The sequence below is a fragment of the Pygocentrus nattereri genome, chromosome 27, assembly GCF_015220715.1.
Source record: "Pygocentrus nattereri isolate fPygNat1 chromosome 27, fPygNat1.pri, whole genome shotgun sequence".
NCBI lineage: Eukaryota > Metazoa > Chordata > Actinopteri > Characiformes > Serrasalmidae > Pygocentrus > Pygocentrus nattereri.
In genome coordinates, this window is record NC_051237.1 from 8,726,862 (window position 1) to 8,750,610 (window position 23,749).

The 23,749-nt window shown below is 39.6% G+C and overlaps 1 protein-coding gene across 2 annotated transcripts in view; it reads left to right on the forward strand.

Moving 5' to 3' along the window:
* Positions 1-23,749, forward strand: part of vps50 (VPS50 EARP/GARPII complex subunit) — a 154,815-nt gene that overhangs the window by 57,679 nt on the left and 73,387 nt on the right. For both annotated transcript variants that reach the window (XM_017694832.2, XM_017694841.2), the window contains exon 13: positions 8,370-8,505. In XM_017694832.2, coding sequence (XP_017550321.1) covers positions 8,370-8,505 — 136 coding nt within the window. The remainder of the gene's footprint in view (positions 1-8,369; positions 8,506-23,749) is intronic.

The window sequence follows — 23,749 nt, forward strand, 5'->3', positions numbered from 1 at the left end:
TAGCTATTCTAATGGCAATCACTTAGGTTCTGACCTCTGAACTGCGACGTGCAAATTAAAATTTGACGTAACTCCGAAGGTCACATCATAATGCAGAGCAGCGCATGAATTTTGCATGAAAGCGTCATTACCCTATTCCCGGCCTTCTCTCTGCAGACCTCTAGTCCACCTTCCTGTCTTGCGCTCAGCTTGAGCCGTGCATGACTGACTGAAGCTGAAGAGGCGGAACAGCTCCACAGCCTCTGCTGTAGACCTTGCTAACTCACTAAACCACGTGTGTTTATAGCCTTCAAATGATACAAATCTGAGACCTAATTATGGCACTTCAGCTTAATTTTCATTGCTATGCCGTTTATGGCACTGAATTATACTGTTTAATATTACTTTAGGGTGCTCTTCATAGGCTTCATTAAGGATCAGCTTTGGACAAGTGAGCCTGCTGTATGAAAATATGCTCATATGGAATTTATTATTTGGTGACACTCATCGGCCTCCACACCCTACTGTCTTTTCCTCCTTCCAGCTTGTTATTTTAGAGCTAGATTCAGGCCTCTTGATAACATTGCTTGTTTTATTTTTGCCCTAAGAGAAACTAACATAAAATGGGTCATTTATATAATAACAAGGGGCTCTCAGAGGCACGACTGGGAAGTGGACAGTAAAGGAGAACAGAAAAACAGCCTACACATCTCAACTCCGTGATCGCACACATCCAGAGACTTTAATGCAGCTCAAAAGTGGAAGAATGAGCAAGAGAAGAGCACCCTTGTTCTGTGTCAATTTCCTTTTTACATCTTTCTTTTGTTTCTCCTTTTGCCATCAACTGTGGCAGGAAAGCACAATGCTCACTTTAGTGGCCTAGCACAAATGAGGTTTCCTAAGGCAGACCTTTAAAGCCTGGATAACTTCTAACCAGGTGAGGTGAATTAAACAAGCGCTATTCATTGGGGCTCAGCTAATGAGGTACCCTGGTGGAAGCATTAGCCGCCAGCCTCAGGGAATCGTACACATGTATAAAGGTCCTCGTGGCTCACATTTATTGGATATTGGCAGATTAATTTGCCCTTATTTTTGTTTATTAAGACCACATCTGGATTTAGCTGGGAGTTTCTAGACATTGGCACTTTCTCATGTGCTCAGAGTTCTATCTGATCAAACAGCCTTAGATCTGCCTCCCTTTGCTTCTGCACTGATGTAACTTTATTAGAACAGCAATCATGAGATTAGCCTGGCTTTTTTACACATCCTGCCATGACCTGTCACAGTATAGTCAAGGGGAAAAAAGCCCAGTTTGCTGTTTACTGTCTACAGCTCAAGAAAATATACATTTAATTGTTTCTGCACTAATGGCAGATTCTCTTTTCTGTGGTCAGGTATAACACAGAAACTGATTGCATAGCAGTGATTTTGCTCTTGTGCATTTGCATTTTTAGAGGGTGAGGCATCTTGAATAAGATCAGGCCTTTAGTTCAGTGGCCTATCAACCAAAAAGTGCATGTCGTGTTAAATCATTTACTTTTATCTTATATCATTCTTAAAAAGGTCAGCAGCCTTCCGCTCTAATTTATTCATTTTTTCAGTCAAAATGGTCATTAAGTACAAGCTATTCACTTTTCAGCATCAGGAAAAAAGCAGAAAACATGTTTAACTAAATATTACATTTTGCTTTGATATTTTTTTTCCCCAAAGACTTATATTGTTACTTTCTGCAGAGATGTTTTTTACACTTCCGTCTTGGAAGTTAGTTGCATTTTCTGCTTCTCACATTCCAAGTAACCCCAAGCACATTGAGTGATGTTGAGGTCTGGCCTCTGAGGTGGACATTTTATTGTTCTGAGAACACCAGCAGCTTCTTTGTTTGATGTGCAAATGTTCCTCGTTTTTGTCTGTTTCTTTTTCTTATGGTGACAGTTTTCCTGGTGTACCAGGTCTTCCGTGGTAATCAGAGAGAGTTCTTTCCTGAAAATCAATAACTTATACTTGATGGGCATTTGATTGGAAACTCAGTGAAATGATGGTGTCTGAATTTTTGCACCATTCTGATTACTTGAGTATGTTTACATGTATATACTTTGTGTATATACATGTATATATTTTGACTTGCTAAATGATATCCGTACTTTCGCATAAGTATAGTTTCTCTGTTCTCTGTACTTTTTCCTCTCCTGTCTAATTGCTAGTGGTTATATACCAATATTAGAAATTACCTTTGTCCTACTAACAAAACTGTTAAGTTGTGAATAAACAAAGTTTTTCTAGCTATGCTAGAGGCAAAGGGACCTGTTAACTTGTCATAGCATGTGTTGTTTAATTTGTATTGTTTATAGGTTTAAATTAATTTTTGACAAGATTCCATGGCCAGCATATTTCACAGACACTATACCCCTATACTTGTAATCCACTGTTCTTGTTTATCATACACTGATCCGGAGATCCCAGAGGGCACCTGTATGTGGTCACAATTAGAGGTTGTTTCTAAAAGAACTGCATTTATTTTTATTTACAGCCCTCCACTGCAGGAACACCAGACACCAGAACTTGTGAATGGAAAACTGGCATTTTTTTTAGTCTGACAGAACTTGAGTTTTAAAATGTTTACAGATGTTTACAGGACACATGCTTGCTTCATCACCTCTTGAACAGATATGTTTTGGATGCTGCTGGCTGACCCCACAATTTGAACGCTACCCGTGAGCAGGGCCAGTTTGACAGAGGAACAAAAGAGAACATTTGATTAATTCTCTCCATTAGCTCAGCGAGGGACTGCATTGACGTCTGCTGATAAGCAAGGACATGCGAACAGCATCATTAAGATGCAGTGTGAATGAGCCCCAGCTCATGGGAGAGGTTCAGTACTCTGCCTCATCAGAGAGGCACACACTCCAGGCCATACCCCTTTCCGTCTGGACATGATTAGATGTTCATAACTTAAAGAACTGCTCTAGAGACACCGCACACCATGCACGTATGTGTGTGTTGATCACATGCTAGCCTTGGTTTTGAGCCAAAGGTCAGAGGGGTTTGAATTGGAGTTCAAGATCAGGGCACTTTTAAGAAATGCTATCTGTTGCATGATCACGTTGTGAAGAATTAGACAGTGCTGATCATGGTAATGTGTTGATTAGTGCTGCTTTCCTCTGTGCTGAAAGGCATAGGACACAGTTAAAGTTCTAAAGGGGCTCATCATGTAATCTAAGCTGACTTCCACCTAAGCACTGTAGTCAGTCTGTTTTAATTGTACCTCTGTATAGAGAAGGGATGTTGACTTGTGGTCATCTTCTTTAACACTTCATGTTATTTGTTTATCTGTTAGCCATAAAGATTATAAATTCTATAAAATACATATTTATGCAACAGAGTTGCAGCATTTTAAAGTCATAGGGTATAAGTTAATTTGTTACAAATTAAAAAATTCAGAATTTTTCTTAAAAATACACAAAATGCACACGTGGCTAGATGATTTATTTACATACTACTGACAATAAAAACAAAACACCTGATTTTTACTTCCAGGTTTCTTGTTGTTACTTTATCCTACAGAGAGCAGAGCCGGTTATGCTCACTGTTAGACTCCTGGCCATTCTATCTGGACAATGAAGGCAAAACCTTAGCTGAGATTTATGTTGTACCTGGACCATGTCACATTTTCCTCACTGTTTTTGTGCACTGAATGCTTTGTGCTATATGTGCCCTGCATGGCTCTCTTGTGTGCAGTGCACCGTGTACCATGAGTTGAAAAATTGAACCTGATGCTGTTAAGTAGCCTATATCATCAGTGTTTTTTTGTTTTTTTTTTGTGCTGACCAGCTGGTTTAAAAAAAAAGATGGGTAGAAGAGGGGTTAGTAATTGTAGATGCTCAATATCCTGAACTGTATGATCAAAACGATCACATTTTCAACAGAAATAAGCTTTTTTTCAGTTTAGTCTGGTTTTACTAGAAGAACCACACTTGCCAGTGAACTTGGGTCACTTTCCAAACAGTGAATACCAGAGCTTTCTGCTTATACATATAAAAATTATTGCTAGCTAGCACAACAGATTGACCATGATGATACTACTCTTGCTTTGCTACAGGGAGATGCCCAGCCTAACACAGCTGTCAAAAACACTGTGTGAAGCCCCAAGATTAAAAAAAAGACCATGTAGTGCACCTCAGTGTTTTTCAGTCCCCAGAAAAGCCCCTTAGACAATTGTGCTGCTTAGGTGCTCCAAGAAAGAATGAGTGATTTGCTTTATTCATTATGTTCATAATTTATTATAATCAACTTTAACATTCCTAAGTTGATGAATTTATACCTTTAGATTGTACACCCCTATTAACTTGCATTTAGAACCGTGAAGGAGCCTGGTGTACTGTAGCTTTTTTCCAGCTAGTGTGGTATTATACACAGTCAGCGAGTCACTTTTTGTACTTGTGTACAAATATCTTTCACAGGCTACTTAGGGTTATTAAAGTCTGAGTCCGCTGAGCACTGATAAACCTGCAGCAGATATTCTCCCTGGCCCTGTGGCTGCTGTGGGACCACATTAAGGATGCCTCTGAAGAGAGCTGGGTGGGATTGAATAGGCCCTGCGCTGATATGCTGGCACTGCATTTCTCAGGACTGCTGACGGCAGCAAAGCTATTTTGTTTTTTTTTTCCTCTCTCCATCACTTTCAAGAAAACACCACAGCTAGATCTTAAAATGGATACGAATCAGCTATAAATAGGACTGACTCCCACCACCTAGCCCAGCATCCAAACATTTGCCTAGCAGAGAATGTGCTAGAGAATGTAGATGGGAGCTTAGCTTCTTCATCCCTGCAGAAGAAATGAGTGCTTTAAGCGAACCCCAGCAGGAAGAGATTTCCTAGTATTTTCATGCTTTTTTCCAGATCAATGTGGTCCGGGCAGTCTTATCATTGACTTTGATCAGGTTGTTTAGATTGCTGGGTGCCCAGTACCCTTACTCACTCTTACTGCCTGAGATGTTTTCGCTTAGCGCCTACAGGAAGTGTTCCTGTAGGCACTAAGGAATATGTTCCTCTTTGGTTTCTCAAGATCAGACGGACCCTTACCTCCTGTCTACACCTCCTCACCCCTTTAACCCGAATCTCAGTTGCCTGGCAACAATGATCTCAACCCTACAGTAGTGACACAACTGACAGGGCATTGGTTCAACTGGTAATTTCTCTTTCTCATCACCTCTGCAGGGTCTGTCATGTTCTCTAGTGCCAAACTTTGCTTCATTTTGCTAATCATAGGATCACTGTCTGTATGATTGAACTGCTTTGCACTCTTGCAGATTCCTTGACAATCTTTCTGGCCTTCAGACAGCTTGAGAACTTAAAATAGGTAGAGAGGTAAAGAAAGCCTTGCAATACCGAAGACGAAGTGAGTGAATACAGGTTGAAGTTATCTATGCACTTACTTACTTATGAATGCATTTGTCATAATTGTTAGTATGCACAAATACTAAAGTGTACCAACAGTGCCAACCACGCTAATGAATGTCAGTCACGTTTCAAATAAAAATTTCTGCAGTCCCTTGATCACCTCGCACTGTTTAGTGTGTTGCATCTGAAGAAATTCTCTTTGTTGTTGAGGCAGTGGACAAAGAGAATGACCAGTCTTTTGGGATTAGTCATAGCCTAACATTGACATCAGTCTGATTGTCACAGTTCCTCTTGCACTGCCTGAGAAAACTACCTGACTCGGTCACACTCTTAGGGCCTTAACCATGCAACGTGCCATGGTCAGCTGGTTGTGAAGTGCAAATTACCGTATTTTTTTTTTTTAGTTCTAGCAGTGACTCATAGTCAGAAGCACAAATATGTATCAGACAAATAACCTGTGAAATTCAGTGCAGCTTAAGCTTCTAATTAGATTTTTATATTTCATCTTAAATAATGCTGCAGTCACATTCAGGCCTGTGCAGGTCTGGACATCCCAGAATAAAATTCCGCTGCTAACCTTCAAAAATAGGCAAATACTTAAGCATCTTAACTAGTTTTATTTTAAAAAACATATGCTGCAGTATGTACAAGAAATTATGGTAATTATACTGTGATGTAAATTTTTTGCCCATATTGCCCACTACTATGATGGACTTCAGTGTAGAAGTCTACCCGGGCATATAATTGTAGCCTGCACCAGACCAATACTCGTAACTTTGAGACCCAACCCATCCTAGCCTCCTACGTGTTTTTTCGTCCACAGCTAGCAGTTAGTAAGAGAATGCAAGTGAGGAAATGGGAGGGAATGGATGAAGTTTACATCATCATATTAATCAGTTAAATCTGCCACATTTACAAATTACTCAGTCGAAGTCAATCCTAACCTGAGCCCAATGCTGGAAGTGAAAAATAAGCCCAAACCTGCCCAAAAAACTGATGAATTCTCTGTTCTGTTCTGGCTTCGGGCAGGTGGCTGTCCTCCACTTCAAATGTGAAGTGTGCCCCATTCGCTTATGGCCAATGGCACTAAAGATTGAATTTTGTGCATATCAGTTTTGTGGTTTTGTTATGAGTTCCTTTCTATTTCCCCGTCAAGTCCCGGTTCATTAGTCAGAAGATCTCCAGTATCATAACATTGGGTGGATTCATGTGAGCTTGTTTATGTGCAGCTGTGGAATTCCCTCAGGTATCATCACCTCTGAATGCAGTTGCTGTGCACAGTTCACCTAAATTTGATTTCTTTCAGCCACTCAGTCTCAGGATGTACAGTAGTTATGCACATAAATATTAAAATGTGTGAGATCATTTCCATTAATTTTTTTTGTTTTCCTAAATTCACAATCGAGTAAGATGATGGATTGCGACTTAGAGTGGGCCCACTGTGAAGCATGTCACCTGAGGAAGAAATGGGAAGTGTTTTAACCACAGATGAAGTGGTCATTAATATCTATGACAGTGCTTTTTATAGTGATTCTTCATGTGTGTGTATTTCTTTTTCGCAGATTGAGAGTCTACTTCATATATGTTCATTTAGTGCCATATTTTGTTTTAATCAATGTCCTCTGTGTACATTTTCGTTGTCTTCTCAGACTAGAGTGAGTAAATGTTTGGCAGTGGAGAGTGAGAAGCTGGGAAGTCTCTGTAGATGTGTCTAATTTATAGACACAAGGCACACTCAAAAATGCAGTACTGGATGAGGTTGGACCCAAAAGGCAATGAGAGGGCCCCTTTAACACATTAATTGTTCCTAAAGCGCTGTGAATGTTAGTATTCTCACAGCAGGGGGACATGTTGCTGTGTGCTGTTTCTTCCCTCTTAAACCGGTCCCAGCCTCTGGTGGGCTGTAACTCACCCTGCCGCAGCCTTGCAGAGCAGACGGACTTGCCATAAAGGCTTTCGCGCTTCGAACAAAGACTGAATGGAAGTCCTGCATGTTGTTTTCAGTGGTGCTTATGAATACTTTTGTAGGGATGAGTCGGCTGTATTGTGGTTTGAGATACAGTAAAATGTGTACAGTGTCTCCAGACCGCACGTTAGCCCTGCCAAATGGGAGTATAGCAGCTTTTTCTCAGAATTCTAATGTCACTGAGGTCAAAAGTGGACCAAACTGTATTTTACTCTGAACACACACTCCTCTTTGACTTGAAATACAGTTCCTCATTTTGAAGCCTGACCCTAATAGTAGCTACTTTCAGTCTCTATGGTATTAATTCTGATTATCAAGCTCCAAGGAATGTGTTGGGGCCCTGTGTGGCTTTGATAGATTGAATGCATGGTAAATGCTCATCCAGGTCCACAGCAACTCCTTCCATTATCTCTGGTGTATTTGTGCTCCCTCACTGTCAGATTTACTGATGTTCAAATGTCAGCAGTGAGATTTAGGGCAACACATGAATCTTAAAAAGACAGGATGCTTCTGTCTATTGTGATCCACAAAAAAAGGCTCACAGACCAGAAGCTCACTGTAGGCGTTTCTATTCTAGAGTTTTTTTTTCTACTGAAATGTTTGACATGTAATGAAGTTTAAATTCACTTCTGTTATGTTGTTTGCGCTTGCATTAATATTTAACTTACATTTTACTCAGAAGTTGGTGTACAGGTGTTTTCCTCCCTCTCTTTCCATTGAAGCACCAGTGTCTGTTTTCAGACAGCACCACTGTTATGCTCGCACAAAGTGACATACAAATTACAACCCTGTAGCTTTTTCGGTTTTGTCCGTGCAGCAGGCAGGCATCTCGGAGTAATTGCCTGTTTCTGTGGCACCACGTTTTTTATGTCACAGACTACCTCAGTGTTTGCAGGCAGATATGTTTCACCACTCTTGTCCGTGGTCGTGTCCATAAGGAGAGGCAGGAGAGAAAATCTGCTGAGAGGTTTGAAGTGACTGCAGTGGCACTGAACTGGCTTTCTTCTCTTATCACTCTCCCACCAGCACATCACTCCAGACAGCTACATCCCCTGCCTGACGGACCTCTGCAAAGCATTGTGGGAGGTAATGCTTAGCTACTACCGGACCATGCAATGGCATGAAGAGCATGACAAAGAGGAGGCAGCTGACCCTGACACAGGTAACTCACACTCCATTATGCAACCCTGTGTGGTGTTGCCTATTCAGATTCCTCAGCTCAAACTAAAGGAAAGTTTGATAAGAAATCAAACTTGCACTTGGGCCAAGACAGTTGGTGTTTTTTTTTTTTAACTTTGCTTCTTTAGTTTTGCAGTTTCAGAGAAGGCCTAATGATTTTAATTATTTAATTTTTACTTATCTCTGCAGGTGATGTAGGAATTCTAATGCTTATTTAGATTTTTTTTCCTGTGTTATTTAGGTAGATACAGCCAAATTGGCTCTCCCATTGGTCAAGCTTTCAAGAGTTGAAGGCCTAACATGTCAGATTAATCACCAACAGGATTAGGAAGTGACATAATGGTCCACCAAATCACATTTTGATTTCATATAAGTGGGATCATTTTCTGACGAACAAACATGAAACATCATTTTGGGCCATCTAGAAGTCCTACATACATCACTGACTGAGAATATGAGCGCATGAGTGGTTGCCTGACCAGTGCATTTCAGTAAGTTATTAGAAATGGAAAACAGCAGCGGCAACTGCGTCAGACTTACTGAAGTCACTGTAAAACTGCTACAAGGTAAAATATATCGCTGTTTTCAGAACAAAACCTTGTACGTCCATTTTGTTTTTCAGTTTCTGACATTTGACATTTGAAAATACATGTTGCCCTAAACATTGTGCATATATTTCATGATGAATGGACCAAAAGAAATGGCCCAAAATTATTTGGAGAAAAGTCTCACATTAAAAGTAAAGTATGTTGTTTTCCTTCTCCTGTAAAGTTTCCGTTTTGGAGATAAAAAGTTTTGTTCCGACAGCAGCGATATGTTGATATGTGTGTTACAAGCTTTAAATAAACCATGGAAGTTTCAAATCCATGTTTTATATTGAACAGCCAAAGAATATTTGTGTCAGAACTATGTAAGCTAGCCTGTCTGAGACTACTGAACAACTGCAGTTTGAGGCATGCCCGTCATTAATTAAGACGTGCCTTTTGCATGGTTTTAATTGGCAGAGTGTAAATGTCTGTTACTTGTTAGCTGCTTTATCCTCATTGCTTCAATGAAAAACTAAAGAAACAAATTTGAACATGACATGTCTGCTCAAAAGGCACAACGTTTTCCTTTATTCTACAGAAATTTTGTTTGGGCACAAGCTGGTTTCCCCTCTTGCAGATATAAGCAAGACGTTTTAATGACATGTTGATCACAAAACAAACAATTTTCTCTGTGACATTTAACACTTTCTACACCAATCAGAAAGTAGCTCATGGTGCCACGTGCAACCTGGTTTGTGATTATTCATATTTGAATTATTATTGAGCCCTGTTGTTGAGTCTGGAAGCTAGTAAATGTCATGGGCAAAGTTCAGCAATATGCAATTAAGCAATTTATATACCACGACAGACATTTGCTTGCAAACACAAGATGCACAAAAAACTCCAACCTAACTGGGCAAAACTCTGACCCAAAGATTTACTGGCTATACTAAAAGTGAAATAGTATTTGTTACTTTGTAAAACATACAATACTGTGTGAAAGTCAGAGACATTTATTAATTTCCTGTGAAAACTGCCTAAGTACAAGTTATTCACTTTTCATCAAATATTTCTGAGGAGATTGGCCATATAATAAATAAAAAATAATATAATATCTAAAATAATAACCTGCATGAGAAAGAAGAAAGTCAAAGGAAAATAAGTTTCCAAAACTTAAGTTCAAAATATATTAAATTAAGAAGATGGAGCTCCTATCAATGCAAGGCCTGGTAGACCACCAAAGCTACATCTTTGAGAGAAAATCAAACTCCAGACTTGCTTTGAAAAATCCACAAGTGTTTCTGTCCTGTGAGAACGCAACTGTGTGCGATGGGTCTGAAAGGATGTGTAGTGTTCAGGAAGCCATTGCTGAGAAAAGGACACGAAAAGGAGAACATCTGCAAATCAAGCAAAGAAGCTGCTGGTGTTTTCAGAATAATGGACTGACCACCCCAGAGGCCAAACCTCAACATCACTGAACATGTTTGGGATTACTTATATTGTGAGAAGGAGAAAATACAACCAACTTCTAAGCCTAAACTTCAGGTTGTGGAAAAATATCCCTGCAGGTTTCTGTATTTAGCTTTTGAGGCTTCTTTGCAGTTTTCTGTTAAATATACCCCCCCCCCCTTAAAATGGTTAAATTGCACTTTTGTCTACAAATTAAATGGATGAATGGTGACTTGTGACTTTACACAGTATTGTATGTACATTTTCCAGACATCTTAGCATCGAGCATTTGCTAGTAGAAACAGAGCAGAAGAGTTTAGTAGTCCAGGGAACTAGACTCAGCCATTTATAGTAGCTAAGCCAAAGGCACAGTACAGTTTCACACCAGTGGTGTGAGAACAGCAGATGGATGCCATATCTCTTGCTTATTTGCTTCCTCATGCTGCCCCTGCACCGACACGCTCTTGTTCTGGCAACACAGCTGCTCTCGTCTTTTAAGCGTTCTTTTGAAGCGACTGCATGGTGATCTGTGCTCCAGCTGGTGGCTTCTTTTATTGGTGAACTTAAATCAGAGTAAGCAAAAGGAGATGGAGTTTCATTAGGATGCCCACTGCCCTTGCAGCTGATGGATTTATAGGCCTTTACTGCAGGAGTCATTGCTCCCTATGTGAAGGAAGTGGCTTTTCTTGGTGCCCTGTTTTTGCGCAGCAGGGACCGGGGAGCTCAGGCGGGTAATTGAGGGGGCTGTTGCCGTTTGTATTCGAGTGCAATGTGTTTCACAGCATTTGCGTCGGTGCCTCCCCTTGGCTTCGATCTTTGAGGTCATTGAGCAGGCCTGAAATAGACTGATGCTTGTAGTTGGTTGAATCTGACATTGGAAATTCATTGAATCCCTCCAGAGTACCCTTGTAACCACTCCAGTGAATGGCATACAATGTGCATTAGAGGAGAAAAAAATGTTTCACTCAAATGTTGTTGACTCGGCCCAACTCATCAACATATTGAACCTGCCCTCTCTGATCTGTGTTCCTGTCAGTTTTTTCAGTGCTATTACCTGCGTACTTGCAAAGCTATTAGAGGGCAAACGCTTCGTACTAAGGCTGTAGTCCCCAGCCCATATATTTTTTTTAACACTGCATCTCTGTTAGGCATGTTGCATTAAAAATCAAGAATGGAAGACAGGAAATAAGAATGTAGACTGAAATGAGCATGCAGAATGATTGTCAGTTAGTGTTGAGACTGTATTTTTATTTTTTTTTCCATAATCAAGCAGGGTCTTTAGTTATATGCCCATTGAGCTCTAATAAGCAGTAGATAAACAAAGCTGTACAGTGCTTCCTCAACCTACATTGTTTTCTTTCTGCCATTTCTGTCTAGCTCTTTAATATCTCTCCTTTTCTTTCCAATTCCATGAAGTTAACAAAGCAGCAGATATGTCTCCAGAATGTACTGGTTCATTCTAAGCTGCAGATGGGCAGAGGTCCTGCATACATTGCCGAGGTGTCGGAGTCTGGTGTGTTCTAGATAAGTGCAGGACTCTTGCTTGTGTCATCATTTAGACCAACTTGCATGGATAGGAGTAAGCCAGCTATGGATTTATAAAATAAAATAATATAAAATTCAGGCTCTTCTTTTATCAATTTTTGCTTTCACAAGGCTGTCCTCAGCAAGGAAATTGCAGCTAGCTTTTTGTCTTCTAATAAAGCTGTTATACTCCTGTCTCCTTGGCTGTAAAGCTTTCTTGGCCTGCATTTGCCTCGGATACTGAATGTTAGGCATCTTGGTGATTGACCTTTTAAACAAGAGATTCTTGCTTATTTTAAAAACTGATTACAGCTTGGAAGAGTTGTGTTGATGACACGGAAAAAGAGCCATATTAGAAAACAGACATATACCACTTCTGTTTGTTCAGTAATCATTTTCTGTTCATTTACAGGGGCAATAAGGTGAAAATCTAATATTGCAATAAATTTTTCCCCCAAGCCATGATTTGCATTATGGCATTGAGCTTTTATGAGGTTTGATAAGTTGGCACAGACAAAAAAAGATTTCACAATATGGTGAAAAAGATAATACTGTAATACTTTTCCACATTACATGATGTACATTATGACATTGGGTAGTTTTCTTTGAGATGTAATAAGTTGGCACAGACAAAAAGGAATTTATGAAATGGCAAAAATCTAATATTTTTTCCCCACAATAAGTGATGTACATTGACATTGAGTTTTTCTGACTAAAAAGAACTAGTGCCACATTGAAATGGTACTGTCAACAATTATGAATACAATCATTATTTAATATTTCACAAACTGCACTTCAATTAATCAACTCAATCAGGACTAATTATGTTCTCTTTGCAATTAAACATGGAGTTAATCTGTGTTGTTTAAGTGCCAACAATGTCCACAAGATACATATTGTGACAGTTCTAAATAATTGGTAAAGATATTGTGAAATTACCCGTGTTTTGTACAGAATGTCAAGCTCTTTTGACTGTTTGGTGTTTGTACCAGGGTTTGTTTTCCTCTGCTCTTTTCTTTGGCTACTGCTTATCCTCACTCACTGTCCTCAGAGCATTCAGAGAAGTGATGACTCCTCTGCAAGCTAATCCTGTGGCCAATAGTCCGAAGGGCTAAGGGCGCTTTCACTTGATGTGACAAGTGAAATCCTGTGGCCAGTAGTCTGAAGGGCGCCTTCACTTGCTGTCATCAGTGAAATGAGCAAGAGAATGGCGTCAGGCCTCCGTTCTATGTGCAGCCTGATATACTGAGCTTGTCAGGTTAATGTGGTGGTCATTAATGTCACCACCTAATACAGTTGTTTCAGTAATGAATATAGCAGAGTATTTCTGCCAAACGTCCTGCCAGATCACAATCACACCTCATTGTTACTGATGAGAGGCACCCTAATGTTTTCAGAGAAGATAAATGACCACAGAAGGAGCAGCAGAGAGGTGCTTAGACTGCAGTTATGGCTGTGGCTCACTTTAACCTTATCACTGATTTGCTGAACAAACCAGAGAAAAGTGCAAAGTTCAGCTTCAGTCCTCAACACCATTTCAGCAAAGATCCAAGGTTTTCTGGTGCCCTGTGCAGGTTAATAGGTTAATCTGAAAAGTTCTGGCCATAAATGTGGGCTGTTTTTGTTTCAATCCCAGGAACCATTTGCTGAACTGCCTGTCATAGGGTTCATGACACGGCGCATATACTCTAGCATAACATCAAATTTCATCACGGCTGCTGGCCTGCTCCTTTTGAGAAAGTTGAGTTATGAGACTGAAACACGCTTGGGAACTCGTGTGTGCGAAACATTGAATAATGCCCCAATCCCATGTCAAATTGACAATTACACCTCTCGTTGCCTGCCACTGCCTGCTGAATTCATCTCCGTCCTTGTTAAGTCTGCTTTCCTTGCCTCCTCTCATTTGGCAGTGCTGTCAACAGGTAAATTGGCTTCGCTGGCCTGTGACTTGCTTTGCTGTTTAATTTAGCACGGTCTATAATCACCAACAACTGAGTGTTAGAAAATATATCTGCCAGGTTGTAAGTGATATCTATTAAAAAAACAGTCCAGACTGAATCTTTTTTTTTTCTTTTTTCCTAAAGCTTTGATTGATGGTGTCTCTTCCCTTCTTCAGTGCTGTTTTTGTAATAGCCCAGCTGGTCGCCTTTTGTTCTGCGACTTTATTGAGAAAGGGAGGACAAGTGGGAGATGACTGATGGACTGTGAGAGTTGTCGCAACTTCATAAGGAAGTTGTGCTTCAGTGCTTTGGCTTACTCAAGTGGAGTGCTCGCCCTTGAGCCTGCCGAGAGTCCTTGGGAGAGCTTTTCTGCCACAAAAGCAAACCTCTTCTCTCTTTCTCAGAAGAGCTTTGAACGCAGTCCATAGCCCAGATAATAAGTCATTATTTGTCACCTGCACATAACCGTGAACCTGCGTTCAAGGGGAATTTTTGGGTTTGTGTAGCACAGTTAATTGCTGTATTTGGCACAAAGTGGGGATGTGCAGTGAGCTCTGGTTCACTTGTTGTCATTGGAGGCTACATTTTCAAATGTTAATGCAGTAGGAGTCCAGGTGGGCTGAAAAGCAAACAGACCACTCTGAGAGGCAACAACAAGTTGAAGCCTACTGTAAATTCTGTGATAAGTGAGATGGTTAAGTGTGGATGAAGTTGTTTGACCTGTTTAATATGTTCAGGTCAGTTATCTCCATCTGCATTGTCACCTTGATATCTGTATTTTTAGCATGATGTGCTAGGTATGGATAACATACAGTACTGTGCAAAAGTCAGAGACCACCCTATGTTTAAAATCCCATCAGAATAGCCACAATACACAAGCTCATTTTTGAGCATCAGTTAAAAAGTAAAAATATTTACTTTATATTTACTGTATTTATATTTACTGTATATTTAACAGAAAGTCACACAGACGTTTTAAAAGCCATATGTAATGTAAACATTTTCATTATTTAATGTTTCAATTATTCAACCTTTGTTACAGCTTCTATTGTTATTGTAAGACTTGCTTTCAGTTTTTTCAAAGCGATCAGCAGGGATGTTTTTCCATCCATCCAAAGTTCATTCTTAGAAGTTGGTTGTACTTTCTGCTTCTCATGGTCCAAGTAATCCCAAACACATTTAATGACATTGAGGTCTGGGCTCTGGTGTGGTCAGTCCGTTGTTCTGAGAACACCAGCGGCTTTTGTGTTTGGTTTGCAGCTTCTTTTTTGCATAGTTTCATTTCTCAGTAAGGCCTCCTTGACAACTACACATCCTTTCAGACTCAAAGCATTAAGTTGTCTTCTCACAATGGAAAGATGGACAGAAGCACCTTTGGATGTTTTCTCATCTGAAGTAAGAGTGGATCGTCTGACTTTTTTCTCTATTCATGAGAAATCTAATTACAGGAACATGTAAAATTACAATATAGTGTCTGACCTGTAGTCTGGTCAATGCTTTATGCACAAGAATAGGAATTTGAGTTCTGTATACTAAGTAGTAATTAGTCAGAGTATTTGGCTGCTGGTGCAGCCTATGAACTGGCTTGTAAATGACCGTACAGTCATGAAAGTTAGAGTGTGTCTTCTGGCTTTTTTTCTGGAGTTTTCCTACAGTTTTATTCAAGGGTATTCCATCAAGAGCATTTGATAAGGGTCTGATAAGATTATTCTAGGTCACAGACTAGAAAAAATATGGGTAGAGCTGTAGAATAATCAGCGTGTGATTAGCCGATGAGTCATAGAAGGCACAGAGAGCTGTGTGTCTTCTCCACTCTGATACGCACCTGAGATCAGATCTGATTTAAAGTGGTTAACCTCAAAACCTCATTCTCTGCACTGAGATCAGAGGAGATGGACTGGCTCCTCTCTCGGGGGATGAGCTTAGAATTAAGGAGTGATAGGCTTGATTTCATCTAGCCATAGATGAAAAAGACCAATGACAAAGCAAGAGATATTACAACTAAAATCAGGCCGTAGCAAAATTACATCCTATTAGGTATGTTTTCGGAATCTGGGCAGCCCTTACTTCCTGTGTGGAGAGTGATTTAAATCAATTAAGTGCCAGTTTGTTTGTTAGTGGTTTAAAGCAGTCTGAGAGAGCAAGGTTTGTCTCTTGATGGATTGATGTGTCAAACTGCCAGAATTACCTAGTTCGTCATCTTTTTCACAAAAAAGCCCTCTTGTGTCATATGAGTGTAGGTTGGAGACTGACAAACACATGCACAATAAATAAATACATGCTACATATCCAAAGGTTTCTAGGCACCTGCACATCCGACATCCTGCACATCCTTTTACCAGAAATCAGGGGTATTAATAGGGAGTTTTCCCCCCTTCTTGCTGCAGCAACATCATCTGGGGGAAAAACTTCACACTGGATGAAACATTCCTGTGAGGATTTGATTGCATTCAGCCACAAGAGCATGAGTGAGATTAGGAACTGATGTTAGATGATTAGTTCTAGATTACAAATGCCACGCTAACTCATCCCAAAGGAGCTATATCATTCCAGAGAATGCAGGTCCACTGTTCTTGGAACTGTGTCTCTCAGACTTTCAGCTCAGGACACCTGATATTGAATGAGTGTTGGGAAATACAGATAGATAAAGTTTAGCTTACCTTAGAGTTAGGAATGATGTTTTTAGAATGTTTTTGCCATCTGTTAGTCTAATAATTCTGACTGATTTACTGCCACTCGTTCTCACACCAGATTTGTTTTTGTGCATTTTTGTCAGTTTTTTCCCGTCTCTTAATTGAGAAAATGCATACAAAATGTAATTGGCTGAGAGGCATATCCATCATTATTTTGAAAATGGTCAATGGAATGCCTTGGTCAGCAATGGGTGCTTCCTAATATAGCTTAAATCACTAAATTGGATGTGTATATGGACACATTTGGAGCACTGTTTTGCTGCTTCTGCTCTCAAATATGATTACATAAGCTATGGTTAACTTTCTAAAAAGAACAAACACACATGTAATTCTATATGTATCACACATTTCTGTCTCAACTAGGGTTGTCACTATACTTGTAATTGATATGAATATTTACTGTAGAATTACAGTGCTCGATAGTAGAGTGATGCTGTGTGAAAAGCACTGAAGAAGTTTGAATGCTTAGCAACCACATGCTGACAAGCATCTGCTATAGCAAAGTGGCCTGTTGTGCAATGAAGATACTTGTTTTACCTTTGGCATACTGGTTTTGTTGGGTGTGTTGGCTGGCCATTCGTTCTACAATCGAGATTGTGTAAGAACTTCTTTTTGCTGTAGCTGTTCTAGGTAATTCTTGATGCTTGAGCTTCACATGGCAAACATGAGTTCTTTGTGCATTAGTGAGCTTGCACAATTTGATTTGCTTGTGGCTAGAGTATGAAGTCAATGTAGTGTCAGCTTTAAAAATACAATGGACTTGAAAGTTTTAAGTTGTTAACTATGAATTTTAAATTGTTTACTGCTTAGTTGTAGATGAGAGCAGGTCGCAATCTACTTAAAGTGTAACATGGATTTATTTATGTAGTCAAGCGTGCTTTTTGTCATCTTGTTTTCACATTGCATTTTGTGGCTTTAAAGTAACTTCTTCATCAGAAGTGTTTTTCTACTGTGGAGTCATGTGTTTAAGTCACAGATTTGGTGACTAATATGGCAGCATTCTAAAGCAAGTATATAACACACAGATTAAAGTACAGCCTCCACAACAGGATTCGGTATAACATAGCAGAAAATTCCCTAACCCTCCATTGACATTCATTTTTTTAATGTTTTTTATGCACAGGAATCAGGAATGTACTGTGAATATGATTGTGTAAATTTGCCATACAATCTCTTTTAACTAATTGTAGTTATATATCTTTATGTATTTAGGTTGGAAAACTTGTCTCGTTAAATACTTCTTAGAAACTGATACAAATAGCTTCTTTTTTTTTTTTTTTTTTTTTTTATAACTTGCTTTACAATTTACCTGTTACAATGAACCACATTTATGGGGCAAGTTGTAGCATTTTTACTCACTTTGCTTTCAGCTGAATGGTTTATAAAAGGTAGGTGCTGGAAACAAAGTTTTTTGAAACAAAGCTTAGTTTTTCATTTGTAGCAGAGATGTGTGGCTTGTTTGGATAAAATGATGTGCCCTGCTGTCTCATATTGACAAAGCGCCGAACTTTCAGCATCCTTCTCTCAACCTCTTTTTTATTTTCTTCTCCCTTATTCTCTTGCTCTCTTCTCTACAGGACTGACTCATTGCGTCTGCCATTTTTTCTCTTTTTTTTTGGCATATCATATATTGCTAGCATCACAATGCTTGAGAAGTTCAGTAAAATACTGAGGATAAAATACACTCTTGTCCCTATTTATATGCCCCAAGAGTCCTGTTTGAGGTCATGGTTGTAACTAGTGTACTTCCTGTGGGCTCCATGATGTGAGGCATACAGTTATTACTAGCATCATTCCATGAGTAGCACTCAACTATATTCAGGGTCAAGTAGTGTCTGTCAGGATAATTGCCATTGACATTTTTTGTGAACTCCTGATTTAGAGCAAGATTCACAGTCACATTTCCTTTTAAGCCCATGTCACTATGTTATGGTCGCACTCTTAGTCCAATCTGGATCTCTCGCTTGTGGATTGGATACATTTGCTTAGCTCTCTAATTGTGTGTATTTAGATTATCTCATCGAAGCAGAAAGACATTTCTCATTGTATCTCATTGAAAAAAGACGTATCTCTCTGAAAGAGCAAGCATGACCAAGCAATTTGCAAAAGCAGGCATGCAGAAAATGTGGTCAGACAGAAGCATCCATGCTGCGTGTATCACTCTGACATAAGCCATAATGCAGCTAGATAATGTAGAGTAGAGTAGAAAAGCTGTTGACATTGCTGCATACTAAGGTTGTTATTAAGGATACTTGAGATTCTGAATCCAAACATAGTCCTCCCTCATACATGACTTCAGCTGTCTAAAGAAAAAACAAATTCAGTGATGAGTTCTCTCTGTTGTGCGTTTTGTTCTTGATTCTCTTCTTTATTCTTTTCACTGTGTCCATGAACTCAGTGTCCGGTTGAGCTGACCTCTCCTCCAGGCAAGGATGCAGAAACCCCACGCTATGCTGTTTGGCTCTGCATGTGCTCTGTGTGTATGTGTGTCTGTGTCTGTGTGGATGCTGCCAGGGAGGTGATATTTTTCTTGCCTTTCCCAGCAGTTGGCTAGTGGATTTTCCCCTGAGGCTTTGCATAGCTGTGCTCTTCCAGACCTGAAACGATTGAGGGAAAATCCTACTCTGTTGTCTGTAGCCAGCAGCTCTTTGATTGGGCTCCAGTAACCTGCTGCCTTCAGGTTTGCTGGTGATACAGAGAACGCTTTGGTCATTTTCAGCATCAGTACTGTGAGGCACTCATAAACACTCAGCGCTGTTAGTTTGAAACTGAGAAGGGTGCTCATGCAGTTATTAGTTCTTCTGCTGCTTTTGGGAATTTCCTCTGCAGAAATACACACAGAAAGATTGTACATATGATAGATTACTGTGCAGAAGTCAGACTTTTTTCATTTTTTTTCATTCACTTCTTTTCCATTTATGTATGGTATTTATGAAGAGATATTAACTGGAGCTCATTTTTTAAATATACGTATAGAAAATACAGAGAAAATGGGACTGCTAACAATTGCTCACTGCTCAGCACATTTAAGCCATTTCCCTGCTCCCTGCACACCTAATCTGACTAATCAGCTCGTTAACAACCCCTTACTGTGTTGTAGACAACCATCGAACAGATAAACAGTGGTTCATTCACTTGGTTCATGAGAAGCAGAAAGTGCAACCAACTTGTAAGAATGAGCTTTGAAGATCTGGAAAACTGCCGATTTCTTTGAAAGATTCAAAGCAAATCTTTGAGGATTCACTAAATATACAAAAACACCAAAAATGATTTTTAAAATGTAATTAATAGTCATTTAGCTAGACATTAAATACATTATGGGTTCTCTCTGACTTTGGCACACCACTGAACCTGTTTATTCCTGCTAAAAATGGTCTTTTTTTCTTTGATGAAAATCCAACATTCTACATCATGTTGGTGCAGCCCCAGCTACACCCAGGGAAATAAGCTGAAATAAGAGCGGGTGAACTTAATTGAGCTTTTTAGCTTTTTTTTTTTTTTTTTACCCCAAGGCAAGACTACTTTTGCTCCACTTAACCTGTCTTTTGTGTTCTTCTCCAGTCTTCGTAATGAGGTCACTTAGAGTCCAGCTGTTCCAAGATTAGAAAATGCTATTAATTTTATTTATACTAACTCTCCTACATGCTCACCTTCTCATAATGCCCTTATTATAATCATATCAGCATTCCATACCTGTGTCTCGTACTCCTTGGGAAAACTAAGCAGATGCTTTCATACTCTATCATAATTACATGTGCCTGGTCTCAAGGTACCGTGTGTTCATCTCACTCTTATTTATTTTTTTATTTAATCATGCTAAAGCGATGTAGACAGAAACAGTTTGGATGCTGCACCATGATGTTGAATTGTACCTGGCACGCACATGGACAAGATCTGTCTCTACCCAATTTGTTTTCCTGTGTGCGGTTTGGATGTTTTTCCACCTCTGTGGCTCACTGATGAAATTGCCCATGAGTGATGGGAGAGTTCATAAAACATGTATGCTGTGTCCAAGTGAAAGGGCAGGGAAGGCCTGCAGCTCTGTCAGACCGGACTTAGCAGTGGAGATTTGAGATTTTTATTTGAGCCGAAGCTCAAATGGCATGGGCACACCAAGCGCATATGGCATGGTCAGGTATGTATTATTTAAGGTCTGTGTCTTGTTTCCGGAAACCTGATCTACAGAGAAAACAGTTTGTAGCTTAAATGGGAGATGTGAGAGGAAAAGTAACCTACCCCTGGCCCAGGAAACCTATCAGTGGTGTTATATAAATAAAAATGTGAAAGTGAGTTCCCAGTACATGAGGGTCCTAGAGAATGTTGAGTGATGGTCTGCTGGCTTCGGCCCATGTGTACCGAAACACCTCATCAGTTTTTGCCGAAACTTTCTTCCAGTTGTTCTCTCATTTCCTCACTGCCTGCTTTTGATATTGTTTGCCTCATTACATCTTCTCAACGACAAATCCAACAAATGGAAACTTTCTACAGGACATTTGCTTTTATCACCACCATAAGCCAGTCTCGATAATGTCATAAGGTTTTATTTCATTTCCATTTTGCTCAGTTTCACTTTGTGCTATGCGTAGGGAAAGACTCAGCACTTCAGGCTTGCATCTGAATGGAGTGAAATGAGCTGCCTTTATTATGGATGTGCTAGAGTGGTGTCTGAGTGATTACTGTGCTTTGAACAGCTGAACATGCCCTATATTACACACTGTAAAGTACATAACCACTATATATATCTGACCATAATCCTTCTGAATAAGAGCCCCTCCCACTTTCCTCTACTGTAGTCTTATGCACTTCAACTACATATTTTATAAATGCTCTGACGTGTCAAAAGTCCTGGAAAAGCTCTATGTTAATTGATAATGAACTGGTGTTCACACCGGTAGAAGTGCTGAGGTGTTATCTTCTGAATGAGGTTGAACTCACGGCTCACGGCAAAACTTCAATTATTGGAGTTGAAACAAGGCATGATAGCCATAGTTCATACGTCATAGAAGGAATTACCACCCACAGTGGACAGCACAGTGTCTGTCCATGGGTGATGAATGCTTAATAAGAATTGTCCATGCAAACGGAAGAGCAACGGAAATCTTATCCAGATTTGATGCAGAAGGCCCTACACACACATCTCGCAGGTCAGCACAGCATTCTTTGGCTTCCGTTGGATACGGTTGCAGAAGACCCACCAAATTGCCTCTGTTAAGACCACGACACTTGCAGACCCCTTGAAGTATGGACCCCTGTTGTCAACAAGGCAGCGTGCAGGCTGATGGTGGTTCCATACTGGCATGGGGTGTGTTATCTTGGCATGGGTTGGGTCCACTGTTCTGCCTAAACATGTAATTGACTGTAACCACTACGTTTCTTTGCTTGGATATTCGCTCAGTTATTCAGTACTTGATTGTAGCTGGATCTCCCATTGCACATCTTTTTACTTGCAGACTGTTTTGTGTATTGTCCGTCTTAGATAGCACATCTTTTTCTATATTTATTTTATCTGATTTATTTTATGTTGACATAAAGAGAAATTCTTTTTTACACCTGGTACCTTGTGAATAAAGATACTGATTCTGTGTTTGAACAGTGTTCACCTTTGCACTCATGTGCACACAAACATAAATTTCCCACTTCTATCACCGACTCACTGACCCCGTGCATTGTAGAGTTATGGTTTTAGATACTGTTGTATGAGTTGTATTAGTTGTATGAGACGTCTGCAGATATGTACGTTAAATAAACCAACACATTCTGTTGGAAGGGAGTTTTGTATTGCTTTCTGAATCACCAAGGCATTTGAGAAGGCATTTATTTGTATCCTCTGAAGGCCAAAATATGAAGATAAATAGGTGATACAAGAGTATCCATAATAATATCCTTGGTAGTTTGATTTGTTTTGAAAATGACTGCTGTCTGTGAACTCTCCAGCTAATTTTGATGCTAATATCACTGTTGGAATTAAGGAAAGTACATTTACATTAAAGTAGATAAATCAAGCAGACACTCATTTATTTACACAGTTTACATTTAATTTACATTCTGTATTGGCAGCTTGAAGTCTGAACCATTTTTCATTTATTTTGGCGTAAAACAAGATCAGTTGAAGCCAGCAATGTCCAGTCTTATCCACAGCGCACCCTACTGTTTAAAGAAAGAACACCGGCATTGTACTTAAATTGAGTATGTGGATCTTGTTTACTTCTATGTAGTGTATTTGAAGACTGTGTTTGGGCAGTTGACACCTTAGACTTCCTCTTTTTAAGTACTGTTAAACAGTATTAAGCCAAATTACCATCTGCAAAATGTGATTGACAGAACTCGCAGTCATACCAACATTTATTTGCAATCAGTGAGGTCTGATAAGACATTGCATATAAAATCTGTCCTCCTCAGTGAGACATTACACCGACTAGCTCAAGTGTTAGCATTAGCTCATCTGAAGAAGCAGTCTCCATTGCTCTGGGCCCTCTTATCTGATGTGATGCTGTTTTAGTGTCAGTAGCTAAAAGCGTTTGATTCCTAACAGGTTTCCAGGGTTTTTTTTTTTTTATTTAATTTTGCCTACATCCATTTTTTTCAATTCATAGATATGCATGTCAGCATGAAAAGTTTTGTAAATCCAGTTCACTTTTGAATAATACATTTTTTAAAACATGCTCCTCTATGCGCTGCTGAACTTTGTCCATCAGCACAACTGCTACAGACTTAATTTCTTCTTTCCACTCTGTTCCTGTGACGGCTTAGTACTCAAACCTGACTATCAGCCACCACTTGGGTTAAACGGTGAGAAAATTGCTCACAAATGTTGTGTTTGAAGTTTGGAATCCATGCTTCAGACAGAACTTGTTTTAAATTGACCTACATTAATATTTTCTCAATTTTTAGATATGCATGTCCAAATGGAAAGTTTGGGAAATCCAGTTCAATTGTGAATAATACATCTTTTGACGATGTACTCCACTGCGTGCTACTGAACTTTTTAGTCTGTCAGCACAACTGCCACAGACTTCATTCCTTCTTTTCCACTCTGTTCCTGTCATAGCTTAATACCCAAACTTGACTATAAGCCGCTGGTATTAAGCAATGAG